Here is a 19,666-nt window from a genome sequence, read left to right on the forward strand (position 1 = left end):
AAATAAAAATAAAACTGCATAGAATATGATGCAGGTCATGGAAGATGAATTAGGGTTATCTTTTATGTCCTAATTTTCTTTTAATGGGCTAATTATGAAGCACATGTTGACTATAATATGGGACCACAGGAGACACGATCCAGCAGTTCTTTTTAATGGTTATGACATACTGGTTCATAGCATTTATTAAGATAATAGAAAAATTATACACAAAAAAAAGTAATGAAATTCCACTCTAGTGACGATAGTTTTAAAGCATTTGCAAGCCTACTCATGCTGTAAATATAACCAAGGTGTGGAAATGGAAGTCATGCTTACTTCCAATCACTTGACTTGGTCTGACAGTTTCATGCCAGGAAAAAGGTCATGTTTTACTTAGAGATACTACAGACAGTGATGCACTCGGTGCCTGAGAAAGGCTTTATTCTTCTTAATCATTCATCCATTATTAAGCATGTTCTCCCTGGAATAGTCAACACTGAATCGATAAGATATACCCCTTCTGTTAGGAGTATAGTGTCTATCCCCTTGAGGCAATTTTCCTTGCCTTTCTAATTTATTTATCATATTTAGCAAGCCTTTTTCCCCTCCAGATACAAAACCAACACCTGGTCAGAAAATGTATTTTGACCCTTTCCAAAATATTAACAATGCCCTTGAGTGTATAGTCACTGCAACCTTGACATATTAGGCAAATGAACAAAGGTACTAGGGTAGAAATTTAAAGTCTAGGTCAAATGAATTTCTGACCTCATTCATTCAAAAAGTAATTAACACTAATTAAAAAGCAACACACTTTATAAAAAGCAGTGTGTATATATGTGTGTATGTGTGTGTACATGCATGTGTAAGTGTGTGGTGTGTGTGTGGTATGTGATCTGCTTCATTGCAAGTAGCACAATTCTTAAAAAGCAATGAACTACACCCTCAGTAAATTTTTGTTGATAGCAGAAGGGGAAGAAGAAAAGGCAAGAGAAGGAAGAGAAGGAGAGGGGGAAAGAGAAGGAGGAAAGTCTACGTCCTGTTCCCTATTTACAGAATTCTAGCATTAATGTTTTCGAATGAATTACGTAGATAGATTCTTTTTAGAAGAACTAGGTATCTCACCTCTGGGACTTTAAAGCCTTTTTCTACATGACTGTGTATAGTGTACAACACTTTTGTAGTCTTGAGATTCAGGGGTATAGTATTAAATGATCTAACTATGATGCACTGAACTCCTTAACATTTTTCCCTTTAAATACCACTTCAATGTTTCATATTTATTTACAACAGTACCTTAGTTTTTGTTTGTTTGTTGGTAAGCTTACAGTGAAGCCTAGTCAATATCTTTTCCTAGGAAAATTTAAAATTTAAATTTAATTTTAAAATGGAAATTAAAATTTAAAATTTAAATTTAACTTCCCTTTCTAGGGAAGTTAAACGTGTGAACCCCTTTAAAAGAATACAACTAAAAGATTTAACTGCTGGGGCATCTTTTGTGGGACAGTGAGAAATGAAAAAAACAACAAATTTTTACTATTAGGTGCCAAACAATTTTACATATCCCATTTCATTTAATCCTTATAGTAACCTCTAAGAGTAGGTACAATTACTAACCCAGCTCACAGATTATAAAACGATGACATTAGGAAATCAGCCTGGCCCAAGGTCACACTGCTAACTAGAGCGAAAATTCAGTTTCCTTTACTCCAAAGTATTTATGGTTTATATTTTATCACAGTAACAATTTCCTAAATTGGGATGTTGGTGATGAATGAAATATTGTGAATTGTCCTTCAATTGGATATTGTTCAGTTTTCATTCTGGGCTTTTGAACTGAATCATCTTCTTTCCTATATACCCTCTGCTATGTAACCATCAAGGCATAGTGGGAAATAGAACATCTATTACCTCTATTAATATATTAATTAATAACTGTCTTATTTCTAGGAAAAGAGAATGCTAGCACAAAAACCATGTGCTAATAAAAACCTGACTGATGTGTCAAATTTCATGGCTAACTTTCCTCTTAGCAATTGCAACTGAGCTTCCTTAGTTCTTCAATAAATGAGAACCTGGGTGTATGAGGGTTACTGAGCAGCAGATGGGGGCAGGAGGAAGGGACGAAAAGGTGCATTAAGACAAGGAAACTCAGGAGATGATGAAGTTTTATGGAAGCAAGTGAGAACAAGAAAAGATCAGGAAGGGAGGAGGAAGAGTTGTCTTCACAAAGCACCAAAAAAGCCACAATATTATTGTGGCCATGAATATAGTTTTCTTAGAGATTAAGTGACCCCTATTTCCTTTCCTGTAAAATCATTCCTCAGTTTGCAGGGTCCCGACTCCATCTGCGCAGTTGCTGGTTCATCGTTACATACTGCCCCGGTGTTGAAAAACAAGTCATCCGCCAGTTTAAATATTATTGGCTCATTGATTGAATTCTTTTACTAGGAGTGCATGTTGCGATGAAAGACCAGTCTTTTATTGTTTTTAGAACACTTACTCTAGCTGTATATGCAACTGTATTATTCTCTCGCTATTGGTTTTCAGTCTGTTGTCATGAAGAACTAAATTTATGGTGGGTCTATGCAGTCTTCTATCAAAAAGTATTAAGGTTATGGGAGAAATACATGATCATTCATCTTAAAAAGGGTTTTGTAAAACATGAGATTGTCCTGAAAATGCAAATATCCATTTGCCTTTTTCCATACTAGAAACAGATCTCATCTCCATGGATTAAATAATCCCTCGCATTCACGTACATACCTTCCATGAGTGCCACTCATCTGAACGACTCTAAACTAAGGGGTGCAACCAACAGTCTTGCTGCAGAATGAGCCAACTGCCCAACAACATTTGCTAAGAATGGAGCATGATGAAGACTGGTTTGCTTGTCCTGTCATTCATACTTATGAACCCTAAATTTTAATAAATAACAACAGCAATAATAATGGTAGTTATACGCTTAACATTTAATTACTTACTAGAAACTGTCCTAAACGCTTTGTCTGTAAGACCTCATTTTTTTCTTCAAAACAATTCTTTAAGGAAGGTACTATTATTAACCCCATTTTATAGGTAAGGAAGATAAGGCAAAGTTTCCTTGGGTAAAGGAACTTGTCCAAAGTCACGCACTGGGCATTAGCCAAGGGGGACTTGAATACAAGATTTTCTGACTTCAAAGCCCTGCTACGCTGCTTTATTGGTAACCCCTAGAGGTAGTGGAATTGTCAGAATCCTTCCAAGACAGCTCCTAGCTATTTAGGACAGACTTTTTATACAACATAGGGAAAACAGGTCAAAGGAAAAGTTATCTATCACCCCCTCAGCCAGCACTTGCTATGCATGGGTAAAATCGGTTCAAGCCTCAATATCACTTTCTCAAGAAAACAGAAATCCTTCTTGGAAGGAAAATTACATGTAAAATTTTTGTTGTACTTTTCACAATGAAAACGCATTCAGATATGTCTTCCCTGGTTTCAAATTACCTTCTCTGCCAGCATCCAATTAAAACAATGAATGCAAGTTTCCAATAGCCTCAGGTAGGTGTGGGGCTGACACTAGGGAGATCTTTGTGACAGGTGTGCTGACAAAGTCCTCATTTGGTTCATGACACTTCAAACCTCCAAACAGCTGGTAGTATTTTTTTTCCTCTAGAAAATCTTAACATATGATTACTCAGAATGCCTAAGAAGTCAGCACAGACTTTTCCACAAATAAATAAATAGATAGAAACAAATAAGTAAAAAGGAAAGTTCAAAATCCCACAATTAAATATGTCTGTGATCTGATATTTTGAACGCGTGTAGTTTGGACTTCCCCCGCAATGTCCTGGATGCATGGTTAGAGGGAGTTTTATCCCCTTCTCTCCCAGGAAGAGCTCTAGGAGTTGTGTAATGGCAACACATTTTCTGCGTCTCTCTGGGGAGGATATTTAATTGGTTCTAATCATATCTGTCATGTATTAAGTGCTTACTCTTTTCCAAACACTTCTTAAGTTTTGAAATATTTCTAATCAGTATACATCTTAACAATAATAGGTCTTTGTATCTACGGCACCCATGTTGCCTGAATCTTCAAATTTCTACTTTTTACCTGTCTCTGTTTGCTTTTAATAAGCGTGGGATTTATTTTAATGTGAGATGATTTTCCTTAAACAAGACAAAAAGAATCCATAAGTGCAAAACCCAACAATGCCCTATCTTTTCACCAGTGTCACTGACTGACCCATTTCTAGGGAGATACTGTTCTCTTTCCTCTCACCTCTCAAGATGCATATGGATCTTATAAGACTTCTCCACCAAAGTGGCAGAGAGAAGGCGGCAGATATACCACCAAAATAGCTGGGAGTCATCTGACACAGCCTGCACAAGCATTAAAATTCTTGTGGAGCTTTTGAATTAAGCATCTTGCATTCTAGTCTATAACAAAACCATGTGTGTTTTACTGTAAACAGTAAGTGGTTTTTCCTTAGAAGCTATAGATAAATGGCTGTTACATGAATGTGCCCTATGGTTAAGCCCAGGTTTACACAGCCCTCAATACACTGCTGTGTTTCTGGTGCTACAAGACCTTAGTCAAAAAGTATATCAATTTTTATTTTAAGGGACGATGACCTGTAGCTAATGTCACAACTCGGTATCACTAGCACTATTAGCATTTAATTGTCTGACACAAATGTCCACCCCTCATTCTACCAAAGCAGATGTAAAGCAACTTTCCCCAAAGTAAATCTTTTTTTCCCCAAACGCCTTCCATATTATAAAGTGATAATGAATTACTCCAAGAAAAAATTCCAAAGACCAAATTGAGCACTGTTCTGTGAAAAGGTTCTGAGGCTGACTCACGTTTAGCAAGATGGATGTTAAAGTGCTAAGATGTATAGAATCATATTCCTTACCAACAAGTTAATTTTATGTCTTCCCTAACTCTAGAATATAAATCTTCTCCAAGAACATAATATTCCTTCTTTTATTTCTTTCTTTTGTTTTTTCTTTTCCTTTCCTTTCTTATTTACGTTGTCTAGCCCAGATGAACTTATAAAGCTCTACTTTATCACTAGGTGACTCTAGTCTGAATTTCTTTCTTAATTTCATGCTTCAAATTATATAAAGTGAATTAGTATTTTGCTTCTTCTATAAGTTTAAGATAATCTATTTAGAATTTACTTAAGGAAGAGATTCCTACAGCAATAAGGAAGCAGCAAAATAAGGAACAGAAGTTCAGAGGACTAGGTTGGTATGGTCCTTAATATCTGTTATATAGATACCTGGTTTCCTCACCTATCAGAGAAGATCAAGAATAATGTACACAAAATGTCCTTGCAAATACTGTAGCTTGAGTTAGTTTCAAAGCACTGAGCTAATTATGTTCACATTCCAGAGCTCCTGACTTCACTTCCCGGTTGAATCACATGGCTAAGATACCTCCGGCAATGAGACTATAAATTCAGCAGGATGATTTCTCAGAGAAAATAAAACCCTTTCCTGAGGATCAGGATACCGTGTTGAAGGTGTGCATGCATGGAGCCTACGGCTTCCTCCAAACACGGGGTAAGCATAAACACTATAAGCATGCTGTCCTCACCTGGGTTGGGAGGCATACAAACACAGGAAAATTGAGTATTGTAGCCCACTTTGAAGTTGGAGTTGATGGGGTAGTAATCAGCTAGCTTGATCATCTTCTTGAAAGCATCGTAGATAAAGATGAAACTAATCAGAGAAGAGAAGCCCTCTTCAGTGAAGCGAGTGAAGTACTGAACCAAGAAGCTGGCATCAGTGGCCACCAAAAGGAGACACATGAAGGCTGACCACAGGCCAATCCAAAGGCGAAACTCCAAGTAGTCAAAATTATGGTCCCTGGAAAGAAGGCAGAAAGGCATTTAGACTCCTCCTCCAAGGAACACAAAGAATAACCCAAAACTACCAAACGACTATAGAATGATTGTTAAAAATACAAGATCTCTTTTAGCCACTAGATATAAAGCTCATTCTTGATTTTACCCAGAAAGTATTACCTTTAAGGATTTGGTCTAGTGACATTAGGCTGCCGCTAAGAAATAATTCCAGAAGTTTGAGAAAAGCACATCAAAAGTAGTCATAACATTTGAATGTAAATAACTCATTAATTTTCTTCTTGTACTGATCCTTTTATCATTATACAGTGTCCTTTTTATCTTGCTTTATGGCCTTTGTTTTAAAGTCTATCTTGTCTGATATGAGTAGAGTGACCTCTGCTTTCTTGTCATTTCTGTTTGCATGAAATATCTTTTTCCATCCCCTCATTTAATTTTCTCATTCAAAAAAGACAATCCCTGCCTTTACAGAGTTTGCAGAATAAACAATTTGAAAGCATAACACTGGTACCCAGCATGTGCTCAATAAATATTTGTGGGCTTTCTGCTTAAGGAAGATGCTAAGATAAATATGTTCTCTGTCCCCAAGTCATCGAAGTCTACTGAGGAAGACAAACTGATAAACATAATCACACTATAAAATACTAAGTGATACCTAAAGTTCCCACACAGTGTCAGAGAAGAAGGAGTAACTAATTCGGGCTGGTGTAGGTTGGGGGACAGATAAAGTTGCAGAAAAAACTCAAGGTATTTAAGGATAAGCAGGAACTTTCTGGATAGACCAGGGAGGGCCAAGCCAGGAAGAGGAAAGAGTACTCAAAAAGGCAAGTGTCATGAAACTGCGTGCAATGCTCCCTGTGGACCAAGTGCCACCAACACAGGGAGATGGGATCAGATATGTAGGCTGTAGTTAGATCAAGAAAGGCTGCATTGCCATGTTACCACTAGACACTACCACTCCTCTTGAAGCTCGCTCACAGGCATGATAACCTTCTGCTGAAGCTGTGTGTGAAGAACAGTCTTAGAATAGGTTGCCTCCATCTAAGTGGGCCATTTTTTTTCAATGCCCTTTCCATTTCTTACAAGTAAATTAGTTTAAGATTCACATTTAGGAAAAGATGGGTCAAGTGTTGACATTTTACCATTTCATATTGATTCTTTTAAAATTATGTGGAGAGTGTTTTAAAATAGATTATTTTTCCTCATCATTTGTGATGCAAAAGCAGTTATTGGTAATCTCATTTCTTGTGTGAGAAAAAAATAAATCAAGGATCATGCATACTTGAAGCTCGATGGACTTGCTTTTAGACAATGAGTTTCTGATAACTGACAGCCACATATTTTAATACTTTCCCAAAGACATCGTGTCAACACCTTCATCACCAACATCCCAGCCTGGGCCACCAAGAAGTCTTTGACTGATTCTTATTAAGAACCTCCTTACTAATATCTATGCTTGCCCTGCTCAAAGCCATTTTCCACATCACAGTCAAAATGACCTTTTCAAATGTAAATCAAATGTCCCAGTTTAAAATCTTTTGGTGGCTTCTCCCTGCTCTTAGAATAAAATTCAAATTCTCTACCTAGCACAGTGCCCAGCGCATAGAAGGGTTCCAATAAAGAGTTGGTAGATGAATTAAGCCATGCCTGCAGGTTACAACTTGACAGAGCCAGTTACAGTACTGTCATTGACTGGTGAGCTATCACAGGTAACCAGACGATGACCGACTGAAAATTTTACTGAATATTAGAATTAAATTTGCTTAGAGTTCATGTGTCAACTTGACTAGGCCATAAGGTGCCCAGATATTGGGTCATACATTATTCTGGATGTTTAAGGGTGGTTTTGATAAGATTAACATTTAAATTGGTAGACTTGAATAAAGCAGATTGTTTTCCATAATGAGGGTAGGCCTCATCCAGTCAGTTCTTCAACTGAATAGAACAAATAGACCAGCTTCCCTCAAGCAAGAGAGGACTCTCCAGCAGGCAGACCGCTTTTGGACTTGATTTGTAGCAAAGGCTCTTCCTAGTTCTCCAGCAGACAGCCTTGGAACTTGAACTGGAACATCAGTTCTCCTGGGTCTCCAGGCTGCTGGGTCACCCTGCAGGTTTTGGACTTGCCAGCCCTCTATAACTGTGTGACCCAATTCTTCATAATAAATCTCTTATATATGTATACACACATCCTATTGGTTCTGTTTCTCTGGAGAATCCTGACTAATCACCAACTGGTCAAATATGCCTCATTTTATAGATGAGGACACCAAGACCAATGGAAACTAAGTCATTTATCCAATGCCAAGGCTTTAATGGCAGAGCTGGACCAGAAACCAAATCTCTGTACTCTTGGACTGCTCCTTTTAAAAATTCCAGCACGGTTCCTCCTGTCCAATTTATATTTAGCTCATGGTAGGGTGGGTCTTAAAGTCATGGTCCTCTGTTTCCTTCTCACCAAATCACACAAACTGGAATACACTACCACAGCAGGAGATCAGTAACACTTGGGTAGAAAGTTATCGTCTATAGATTTCCTGAAATCTTTCTGAAGACATCTTTGGCATTCCCTCACAGTTCCCTTTACGTCTGGAACCCCAGTGTTTAATCTTATGCATGTCTTTCTGAGATAAGTAGACTCAAGAAAAAGCTAAATTCTAGGAACTTGAGATAATTTACATTATCACACAGTGAGTCAGAGCTCAGAAACAGTTTTATTACTTCTGAGCCAACAGACTTTTTCCTTAAAATAAAGTTTTAAACAGTTATCTAGTTTTGCTTCCCTAACAAGATGAAAGAGCAATCTTAATTTGTTCTAAGAATGCTAATGGTTGTTTACAAAATTGATGTTTACAAACAGGATGAGAAATAAATCTAATCACCAGCTAATGGTCAGGAACACCATCAGTCTGAATGCAAAGGGGAAAAAAATGCATGTATAAACTTAAATCTTAGGACCTGAACAATATGCCAAAATAGCTCCTCTAAAATACTTAAATACTCCCAGACTGGCTCCGTAAGAATAACCCAAATAAAATCACTAATACCAATCACTCCATTAGGTAGGAAAGTGATATGTTTACAACAGCAAGAAGAAAGAGGAATAAAAGATGAGGAACTTCTTTAAACAAGCCTATCAACAGTAATGACTACAATAAAAGGCAATGTTACATCCAATAAGACTATCAGTCCCCTTGGTGCCAAGTTTAAATAGCAATTAAGTTATAAAAAGTTACAAGCTATAAAAAGGAAATGATAGTAGAGACCAAAGAAACTATGGTGAGTGAGAAGGAGAAAATGTGTGTATATCCTTTTGGTAAGACTCAGTGTTTCTAGAGATTTTAAGCGATAGTTTTGAGCAGCATAAACCCAAGAGTACAGACAAACTGAAGAACTCACATTTGAAGCATGCTTCAGAAATCAGCCACGGACAAATAAATATAAACTCCCTAAACTAAATGATTAAATCCAGGAACTGAATAGAAGAAAATCATAATTTGAAGGCCAAAAGTAAACTGTTCATAGAATATAAGAAAGAAATTATTAAATGACCAAATGACAATTATACAGGCTAAAATCCAACCTTAATTATGAAGTTTCTAAGTGGCTTAGAACACTGTTAAAACTTCCTTCAGATCCTTCCTGAAGAAAAGGAAAAGGTATCTAATTCTCCATTATTGGGATAAACGTGTAAAAATAGTGCAAAAGAGACTGCAGAACTGGGGAAACAAAACTACGTGTTCTCTGTAAAGTTGTGAGCTATTCCTTCATTCTGTTACTAATTTTAAAAGGTGACAGCGTATCATTCACATGCCTTTCTGATTCCCCAGTTTATAGGGCAAATATTAAAACCTGTATTCCAAGTCAGAGAGAAATCTGTGGATTATGTGGAGTTACTGTTTGAGCCCACTGAACTCATAAAACAAGGATTTACCTATTTCTCCAAAAACAAACAAACAAAAAAAAGGTAAAATATGATGGGGGAAATCAGGGCAAAACATAGTAAAACAGTTTCTTTACGGAGTGACTTCTCAGATCCCTTAGTACGCTAAAGTGTAAAGAGAATGACCAAGAGGGGGATATAATATAATGTACAGCACTTCCCAGACTTACGGGGATCACAGAAGCTTTTTTTTCATGGGGCATCTAATGAAACTAGTAAATGATGAAACACACTTTGGGAAACAGTGATCTACACAAATACTCTGTATCTGTACAAAATATTAGCATTGCTGTTATGATATGCAAACAAATGATATAGTATTGTGAATTAAAGAATAAGGTTTGCCACATAAGTGTCACATGTTACCCAGTGATGGATTTAAAACAGTTTCTCAAATATCTCTTGTTGCTTTACAACCATTTGAAAATAAATCACTTGAAACTATGTTGAAGTTTCCAATTATGATGAAACAGAAGGGAAAGTGAGAAAGGAACTTGCTTAGTGAAAGGAAATAATCTCTATCCTACAATTATCTAAAGCAAACCAGGATGCAAACATTTTCTGTAGATTAAGGCTCTGATCACATTGCATCCAATAAATCTTTCTGCAAAGGTTGCACATGTTTGTTCCTGTTTATAGTACATGCTTGTTTAATCTTTCCACAAAGGCTTTCTTGTCTCCCACAATGTTTTCTTAAACATAGATAAACTATTTGACTCTTTCTATAAACTGACATGAGCAGAATTCTTTCCAATGGTCTTCTGAGAATTATGATGGAGTGATTTGTAGTAATGATCTACAGAAAACATAACACTATTTAAAATTTGGGACTTTAAATTCTTGGAAGACCCTTGCTTTTCTTTTCACCCAGTTCTCAAAACACTCATTTCAAATTCTCATTCCCTCCTCTCTCTTGTGATCTTTTTTGACGGCACACACAGTTTCAAAGGCTATTATATGAGTCTTTATGTCCATGAGGCATTAAGTAGGTAATGACATTTCTAATATTAAAATCCTAGAAGTGTATAACAATAGAAGTATATTTAAATTCCAACAAGGAATGTTAGCAATTCGTATGAAATTTCTGCAATCTGTCTGGGTATTGAAATCTGCCAGTAAAGCCAATTCTCTCTCAGACGTATTAAGTTCATTAGAAAGAGGCCAGAATTCCCAATCTGATTTTGAAACTATTTGTGTGCTACTGTGGTCACTTGGATAATTTGCTTAACTCAATTTTCCCCTTCTTAAAATGATCCATCAGTATCTAAAAGGAAATACTGGTATCACAATTGTCATGCCCAGTAGTAACGTCTAGTGATTCCATAAAAGGCGTAGGCTCTGGAGTCAGAAAGCAGGAATTCAAATCCCAGCCCTGCCAACGACTGGTGATGCAACCTTCAGCAGTTTGCTTATGCACTCCATGCCTGCTTTCTCATCTATAAAACAGGAGACAGTCCCTACCTCATAGGACTGCTACAAGAAATAAATGAGGGAGTGCCTGTAATGTGCTTAGGACAATACTTGGTACATGGTCAGCACTCAATAAGTGTTAGTTGTTACTCCTTTGAGTCTAGAAATGTATCTTTAGTTAAGAACACTGGAATGGGGGGTTAGGAGCAGTGGACCACAGGAACACCCTGTCTCTTTCACAGACGAGCCACGTGACCTTGAACAAGCCACTTCATCTCTCTAGTGTGTCAGTCGGGATCATGGCAGGAAATAGAAGGCAATCTCCAATGGGATTCTGAGGAAAGCTTAACACGTGGACTATTTACAGAGGTATGAATAACAAAAAAAATGGCAAGTACTCAGGGAAGAGCAACATCAGGAAGCCATTTCTACCCCCTGGCTTGAAAAGGCCAAGGAAGTAAGAGTCACCAGAGCCTGGTGAGGGCCAGAGGCAGGGTGGAAGAGCCACCTGCCAGGGGCTACACTCAGAGGACAACAGCGCACTGCCAGACTGCCTGGTGAAGCAGAGGCAGTGAGGTGGGGGAAGCAGACACACCCTGACCGCTCTGCCTGCCTGTGTTCCTGGGGCTCTGCAGGAAGCCAGAGGGCAAAGGGGCCTGAGGGCTGCAGTCCACGGCGGCCAGCTTCCAGAGGCACAAAGCAGGACAACAAGGCAGAGGATCACGGGGGAGGGCAAGAGGTAACAGAACATAGCGGCCTCAGCTGAAGCACACGTAAACACGTGCTGGAGGACTTAATCGCTAAGGGCCTTTGAACCTCCAAATCTTAAAATTCGCGTATTCTCTTATGCCTAATTTTACTACTCTGTGCTCTCTCTAGACTGTGAACGGTCTACAATCAAACAATTCTAATTTATAATTAGATATGTATGTACATACTTGCTGAAATTAAATAGAAGCCTCTCAAAAACTAGAACAGGTCCTGTGCTGCTCAAAATAGTGAGTGGTTGACCAGCGAAGAGGCAGAAGACGGCTCCAGAGACAGCGGTGCCCAGGAAACTCTCCAACACGCCCTAATGGAAAGAAAAGACAGGTGTTAAAAGAAACTTGTCTTTTTCTCTTTTCATGTGTGATGTCACTAGGGGAGTGAAGCCACGTGAATATGCTATTATGATGGCTATCGCAAACATATCAAATATAAAGAATAAAGATTCTTACCAATATGAATACTACCTTTTATTTCACCATACATGTGATTTAGTCATTCCTGCCTACTCCAAGGGCTGAACTGCTCCAAAGAACTATAATGACTGTAATGACTAGTGGTTGATTGCAGAAGGCAAAGGGTGACTCTGATCTACTTTTAAAAATATTAATTGAAGCTTCTGTACATAAAATCACGTTATAAAATCCCACCACGTGCGAAGAAGTGATTTAGTACTTTTGGTGGCATTTTTCTCTCTGTGGTTACTTTCAGTGTTTGTTTTAACCAGATTTCACCTTGCACATAGCAGGTACTTATAAGTAGCTACATTTTATGCATAAAAGCTATTTTCTACAGAGGGAAGCTTTTTAAGTGAAGAGGGAGCAAAGAGGAGACAAAAAAATGATTTGCCCTCTATCTTGCAATCTCTAAGACACCAATTCCAAACAAAATTTCTTAGTACATATTCAGTGTCCAATGTAAACTTATACAAGAGCTTCAAGAGCTACTTTAGAGGAAGTAAATGCACAGGGACACGAATAACTAAACCTTTGTGGTCACATGTCCCTAAAGGTGTATCTCTGAGAAACAACTTATTATTTCCCTTTAGCATAACAAGAACAAAGAGTTTATATGTGTATATATATATGTATATACACATATGTATGTATATATATGTATGTATATATATGTATATATGTATATACACATATATACATATATAAAATATCATATAATATACACAAAATTATGATAAAGAAATTGTTTTTTTAAAATCAACTTACAGAACTAAACTAAGTGCTATCCCCACTCAAAAGCCATCCTAGGAGAACCTTATTATAATGATTACTTGAATTTTTGTTTTTTAGGCTAACAAGAACCCTTCATTCAGAGATCAAACATCAAGGGGAAGAAATCCATTCTGTAGCACACGCACATCCCCACCCCACACCCCGTAAAAAAAGCATAAGCAATAGGATACATATTTTCCAAAAATTACTAACAAAGAAGTTAAATCTTTTCACCTTGAAGATATTGCATACACTAAAATAATGCATCACTAAAGACTGAACAAATTAAAGAAAAATGTCAAAATATTGAAATATTTTTTACATGGCTTCAAAGCCAGCAATATTTTCTTTAGAATGACATTAGCAATAGTATATCCTCCTCTTTTAAGGGTAGGATTCAACTGGGAAAACAGGGAAAAATCCTTTAGCACAGCATTATGTAATAATGGGGTTGCGATGGGGATGGTGCAAAAAAGCAAGAATTGACGAGTAATAAGACTGGCTCCTCATACAGTGAGCAGACACTTTCTAAACAACTCAGTACCACTACTTCCGTCCTGAATGTCTAGGTCTGAAATCTGGCAGGTGAGTCTCATAAGAGGACCCCATTTATATACATGTGAACTCCACTGCATGTTTGAATGGGGCCATCCCGTTATTTTACAGCCATTCCACACATAATCACTGTGTCCAGCTCATTCTTCCTCAGGGGGGCAGCAAGCAGAATAACAAGCAAGGCTAACAGAAACAGGCTGCCTTTATGTAGAGAAGAGAGAAAGAGGTTCCCCTGTGCCCAACAAATAGTATTAGTCTTGATCTCTTATCCATGAAGATACTGAGTTTCAGGGGGGTTAAATGATATGAACAAATCCACACTCGCTGTGGCACAAGTCTTTGGAGTATGGTTACCTGCCCAACTACTACCACACCCTTGGCAAAGAGAAAAGGTATACCTTCGGCTGGGATTTTCTTAGGCTTGCAGTGTTTTACCTCCTGTGCATTGACATTGGGCTTTTTATGTCTTTATCATTCATCTTTCTTTTTCATGACTTATTTTAGTGTGTGTGACATGAAAGGGTAGGGAATGGAAGGCTCCGCGTGGCAGGACAAGCCACACTCTAGGGACACGTGATGGGCAAAGTTTCACTGCATCATTCTCTATCAAGCATGGGGGAGTGACTATTTCTCATCACTACTGTAGGATCAAATTACAGCACAGCCTGAGTGTAAAAGAGAACACGAATGAAGAAAGGAGGAACGCAAGGTTAAGAATTCTCTACTTGGTCTGATGTGAGGGGCCAGAGCAGGGTCTCTGGTCTCATCCATGTTTCTCTCCCTCCCACCGTGCTATACACTATCCCACCACATGCTCTGCAAGCACCCAGGAGACACTAAAGGAATCCAAGAACACGCCCAAATCACACCCTACATCCTGCTTATCAAAGGCTAACAGCCATCACTGCTCATTCAGTAAAGATAACAACTCATCTCTTCCAGAAAACGGCTTTGATTTGTGGAAGTCATGTGACTGTTAAAAAAGTAGAGTACTTTTATTTTAGTACTTGCTCCTTTGGTAAGTGCTACAGTTTCCATTCTGTTACTGACAATTTTAAAACAGAGACAGGTGATTTATTATACACATTGCACTGGAAACTTGCTTAAACTCAGAGATGTTTCCAGTGTTTCTGAGAAAAGAACTATTTTCACCACATTTTGACATGTTGCTCTTGACAGTACAGAAATTTTAAAAAAATAATCTCATGAAATGAATAACTTTAACTGTAACTAGAATTTAAAGCAATTTATAAAGTGAACTATCCAAAACCCCTCTTCTGATTTATTATAGTCAGTGTTCACTAAAATAAAAAAGGAAATAATGTGTGGATGTGTGTATTTTTAATAGCTATAGCTCATAAAGACACTTCTACACCTGATTTGCCACAGAGGAACAAACTCCCTAGCAATTCATGAGAACGTAGGTGGCTGAGCTCTGAGCGGTGGTAGAATCAGGTAACACAAAGCACTCCAGCTCCATTTTGATTTGGCTTTTATTTTATTCCATTTCCAATTAGGTGATGTCCACTGGCCCTCAGGAAACCCAGAGTCTAGACCCTGTTCTGTCACCAAAGAGCTGATGATCTTGGGAACGTCACTTAACCTCTGTCCATTTTGGCTTCTTCATGTAGGAGAAAAACATCAAGGCAGTACAGTATAACAATGGACTGTGGAGTCAGACCACCTCAAGTTGACATCTAGACTGTATCGTTTACTCCATCGATGACTTAAGCAAGTTACTTAACCTCTCCATGCCTCATACCATCCGTGTGAATATTAGATTAGATAATGCGTGTCGAGTGCTTAGCACAGTCATTGATAGATATGTTTTTGATGAACAGTAATATATACATAATGTATCTATTCAGATATGAGATGAGGAGGCTGAACTAGGTCTCTTCCAAGGTCTCTTCCAGGTGGTTCCGCACAAAGAGCAGGTCTTGGGAGTCAGGGATATCTGAGTTTAAATCTCAGCTCCACCAGTTATCAACCTCTCTAAATCCTAACTCTCTCCTCTATAAAATCAATGGCTATTTCATAGGATAATTATTTGGACTGAATATGACCATACTATAGAAAGACCTAAGAATAAAGTAGAGATGTAATAAGATGCTGGTTCCCTTTTCTTCCTGCTTTTCATCTCCTTCTTCCCAGTCTGCCTCTATTACTTCTCTGTCTCTTCAAAGGAGGAAGGAGATGGAGAGTGACAGTCAAAAGGAGTGATATGAAAAGATGAAGATCAGTCCTCAGAGGAAAAGAGGGAGAAAAGCCTCTTTATAGATTCACAGTGTTTCGCAGAGCATACTCCAACTCAACAGAAGCCTTAGAGAGGGTGACGGCTACAGCCATTGGTTTTGTTGCTTCTTTTCATTCCTTGTGTTACTAAACACACAGAATCAACTACAATGAAACAAAACAGTTGGTTTTACTTTACAGCAGTGAAGTCAAAATCCACATCTAAAACAATTTGTGAACATTTTTCTGCTCACGTGAGGGTACGATGTTAAACCAAAAATGGTCCTTGTCTTACAAAACAGCCAAGAAAATCAACCCAAGTCTCATAATAGAAAAATCAAGCATAAAAGAAATCTGACCATAGGAGCAAGATTCTTTAGAAAAAAAGAAAAAATCCAACCATGATTGGTAACACCAGCATTTTGTCTTTGAGCTACTTGTGACAAGGTCTGCCAGGGCCATCATGCCTGTCATGGCTAACACAAAGCAAGCACATTCAAAATGATAAAACATTAAAAATTTATGCTGTCTACTTCGACTTTATTGCAATTTAGTATCTTTAGTATCTTCATATAACACTAAAGAATGACCTTTGTTGTTTTATGTCCTTCTTATTAAGAAATGTATTACTTGGATTAATAATTAATCCAAATGCAAAACTGCCTTAAAAAACAAAAGATTTTCTATTTCTTTGACAATTTTCAACCAAGTAAAACTTGAGAAAAAAAATATTTTGGTGGCAATAAATGCTAAAATATTCACCAACACTATTGCTATATTTCAAGCCTTTTTAAAAATATTGTCTTCTAACCATAAAAAGAAATTTCGGCACATGTTGGTTGTAATCTATTCAAACTGTGTAGAATGTTGATTAATTAAACTTCTCTAGATGAGTCTTTGAATCTGAAATTTAGCCAAGAAAAATGATGCAGCCTAATGCTATTTAAACATGGCCATTGGAAATAAGCAGACAAATCTGAATTACCTGTAAGAGTTTTGATGTCAGATCCCCGACATAAAGCCACATGATCAAAAATAAGTGGAGAGATGATGCAATTATCTAAATTAAATTTGAGTCACAGGAGAATTATCTGGGAAGGTTTTTTTCTTTTTTGCTTTGTGTTTTGGGTTTTAAAAAACAAACAAACAAACAAAACATTCTTTATCTCCACTTTGAACAATTAAATCAGGATCTCCGAAGATCAAGCCTGGGGAATCCATAGTTTTTCAAAGCTCCCCAGGTGATTCTCATATGGTCCAAATCTAAAGTGCAGCCATTCAAGCAACCTCCCTTCCTCTATCAAAATAAGAACCACCTGCTAGCATGGTTGATGATCGGTGGTTACACAGACCATTCATTTACACTAGGGAAGAAGATCGGATATACAACCCTCATTTTTTACTTTACCTGTGTAGCTAGAGACTATAAATCAAGGATTTCTGTCCTGACAGATCACAGCTGCCAAGTCCTTAGTGTGCCATCTACTCTGCCTGAAAGTGCTTTGTTGTCATAAACAGGATTTCTGTTTACACTGCCCAGCAGGAACAGAAAAAAGAGGGAAGACTTGAAAGACGAATTAGCTCTCTGCTTGAAGAAAAGTATGAGCCAAAATCTTTACCAAAGAGCTTCAATTCCAAGTCCAATAAAATGGATGAGCAAGTAAGGGAGGCTTTACAATACTGTTTTGTTTGAAGAGCTGTGAATATGCATCTAGATCATCTGAAGTGTCCAAACATCAAATACCAGTATAACCTTACACAAAAATCAATTCCAGATGGATAAAAAATGTAAATGAAAACATAAAAGAACTAAGATATGTGGGCAAATATTTTTCTAATCTTGGGGTGGGGAAATCTCTCTAAATACATCACGAATATAAGAAACTATAAAAGACTGAAGGTTTTGACTACAGAAGAATTGAAATCTTGACAGCAAAGGAAATCATAAGTAAGGTTAAAAGATATGGCAGACTTGGGGGAAAATATATCTGCGATATTTCTGACAAGCAAAGGAAAAATATCCTTATTATACAAAGAGTTCTTATAAGTCAATGAGAAAAAAAAAAAGAAAAAAGAATGCCCAAAAGGAAAATATTCCAAGAGTACAAATATAAAGATGCATAGGTAAGCAATAAAGTGTGTAAGGATATTAACTCTCACTAAAAATCAAAGAAATTTAAATTGAATACGAATGAGCCATCATTTTTTCAAGCCACAGAATGACAAAAATGAGAATATGAGACAAATTCTGTTCTTGCAAGAGTGTGAGCAAGCCAGCACTCTTGTCCATTACTGGGAGAAGTATAAATTGGTATAACCTTTGTGGAGTGTAATCTGAAGTAAATAACAAAAATAAAATAGGTATATCCTGCAATCACATGCTGCTAGGAATTTACTCTAAGGAGGTAATTAAGAAGAATGAAAATGTGGTTAAGCACCAAGTTTGTTAACAAATGAAAAAACTGAAAAAAACTGGAAGTCTACTAATAGAGAATTTATTAAGTAGATTATAGCACATACATCATGTGTATAAATAGATGCAGCAGTTAAAAATGATGTTCAAGATCGTATTGAAGTGGAAACACTTCCATGAAATGCTAGTCATGTACATGATCACATATGATGTTATTTACATAAAATCCTATACACTGATCTGTTTCCACATGCATTGCAAGACATAAGGAAAGATATTCATGAAAAGGTTAATAATGGTTATTTCTGGGTGATGGAGTTAAGAGCAAAATGATCTTCTATGCAGTGTTTCTGTATTGTTTGAATTTTCCACAATGCATAATTATATCTTATTAAAAATAAAGCTACTTCAAAATAATTTCAAGCTAAACACAAAATAATTTTAGAATTTAGCATCATTTGGGATCTCTACTGCTGCCCAAATGACTATCATTTTCTGATCACCAAGAAAATAGAGTTGACAAAGGTCTTTCAAATTAAAAAAACAACCAAAAAGGTTTCTGACAAATGAAATTTGGTAAAAAAAAAAAAATTTACTTAACTTCAATCAAACAGGTTTAATTCAAAATTTGTAAATAAAATGAAGTAAATTATCTAAAGTTAAAGTTCCTTCCAGGGAAAAGGATGACCAATATCCCTTGGAGGCAAGTAAGCAGTGCAGCACCCTTTACTTTGTCACTGAATAGACATTTATTTTTTCTTACCAAAGCAACCTAATTGGATCATTCCGACAGACTATCCCCACCTAACTTTTTGAAACTAGAACATGTTTCTGGTACAGACTAACATGTCACCTTCTATTTCCACTTCAAGGAGGAAATGCACTTTTGTGCCAAAGTGCAATATTCGGGTAAGGTGAAATTATTGTACAGTCCCTCATGTAGTAAAGCAATTATCAGCTGCTTTAATCCTGCTGTTACAAAGAAGTGTTTATCTTATCAAGGAGTATCATATATAAATAAGAAATGATACATTTCCATCTTGAGTAGATTGATCAAATATTCTCAGCACAGCAGTATGTTAAAATAAAGTCTCAAATTTGGAGATGCCAAATTTATATTTATAAATGTTCCCTATTATGAAACAAGTTCCCTTAAAATGTGCTCTGTTAGGCTCCATAAATATCACAAAACTCGCACAATTCTAAAAATCTTACTGTATTCTTTTACTAAAGGGTTTGTGAAAATAGGATTATATTTACTCCTGAAAAAAATTAAATGACTT

General features: G+C 37.0%; 1 protein-coding gene across 3 annotated transcripts in view; it reads right to left on the reverse strand.

Moving 5' to 3' along the window:
• SLC4A4 (solute carrier family 4 member 4) overlaps positions 1–19,666 on the reverse strand; it is a 347,003-nt gene that overhangs the window by 70,716 nt on the left and 256,621 nt on the right. For all 3 annotated transcript variants that reach the window (XM_057546346.1, XM_057546345.1, XM_007193578.3), the window contains exons 13-14: positions 12,125–12,258; positions 5,569–5,840 (exon numbers count right to left, since the gene is read on the reverse strand). In XM_057546346.1, the coding sequence (XP_057402329.1) occupies positions 5,569–5,840; positions 12,125–12,258 (406 nt within the window). The remainder of the gene's footprint in view (positions 1–5,568; positions 5,841–12,124; positions 12,259–19,666) is intronic.

The sequence above is a fragment of the Balaenoptera acutorostrata genome, chromosome 5, assembly GCF_949987535.1.
Source record: "Balaenoptera acutorostrata chromosome 5, mBalAcu1.1, whole genome shotgun sequence".
Taxonomy (NCBI): domain Eukaryota; kingdom Metazoa; phylum Chordata; class Mammalia; order Artiodactyla; family Balaenopteridae; genus Balaenoptera; species Balaenoptera acutorostrata.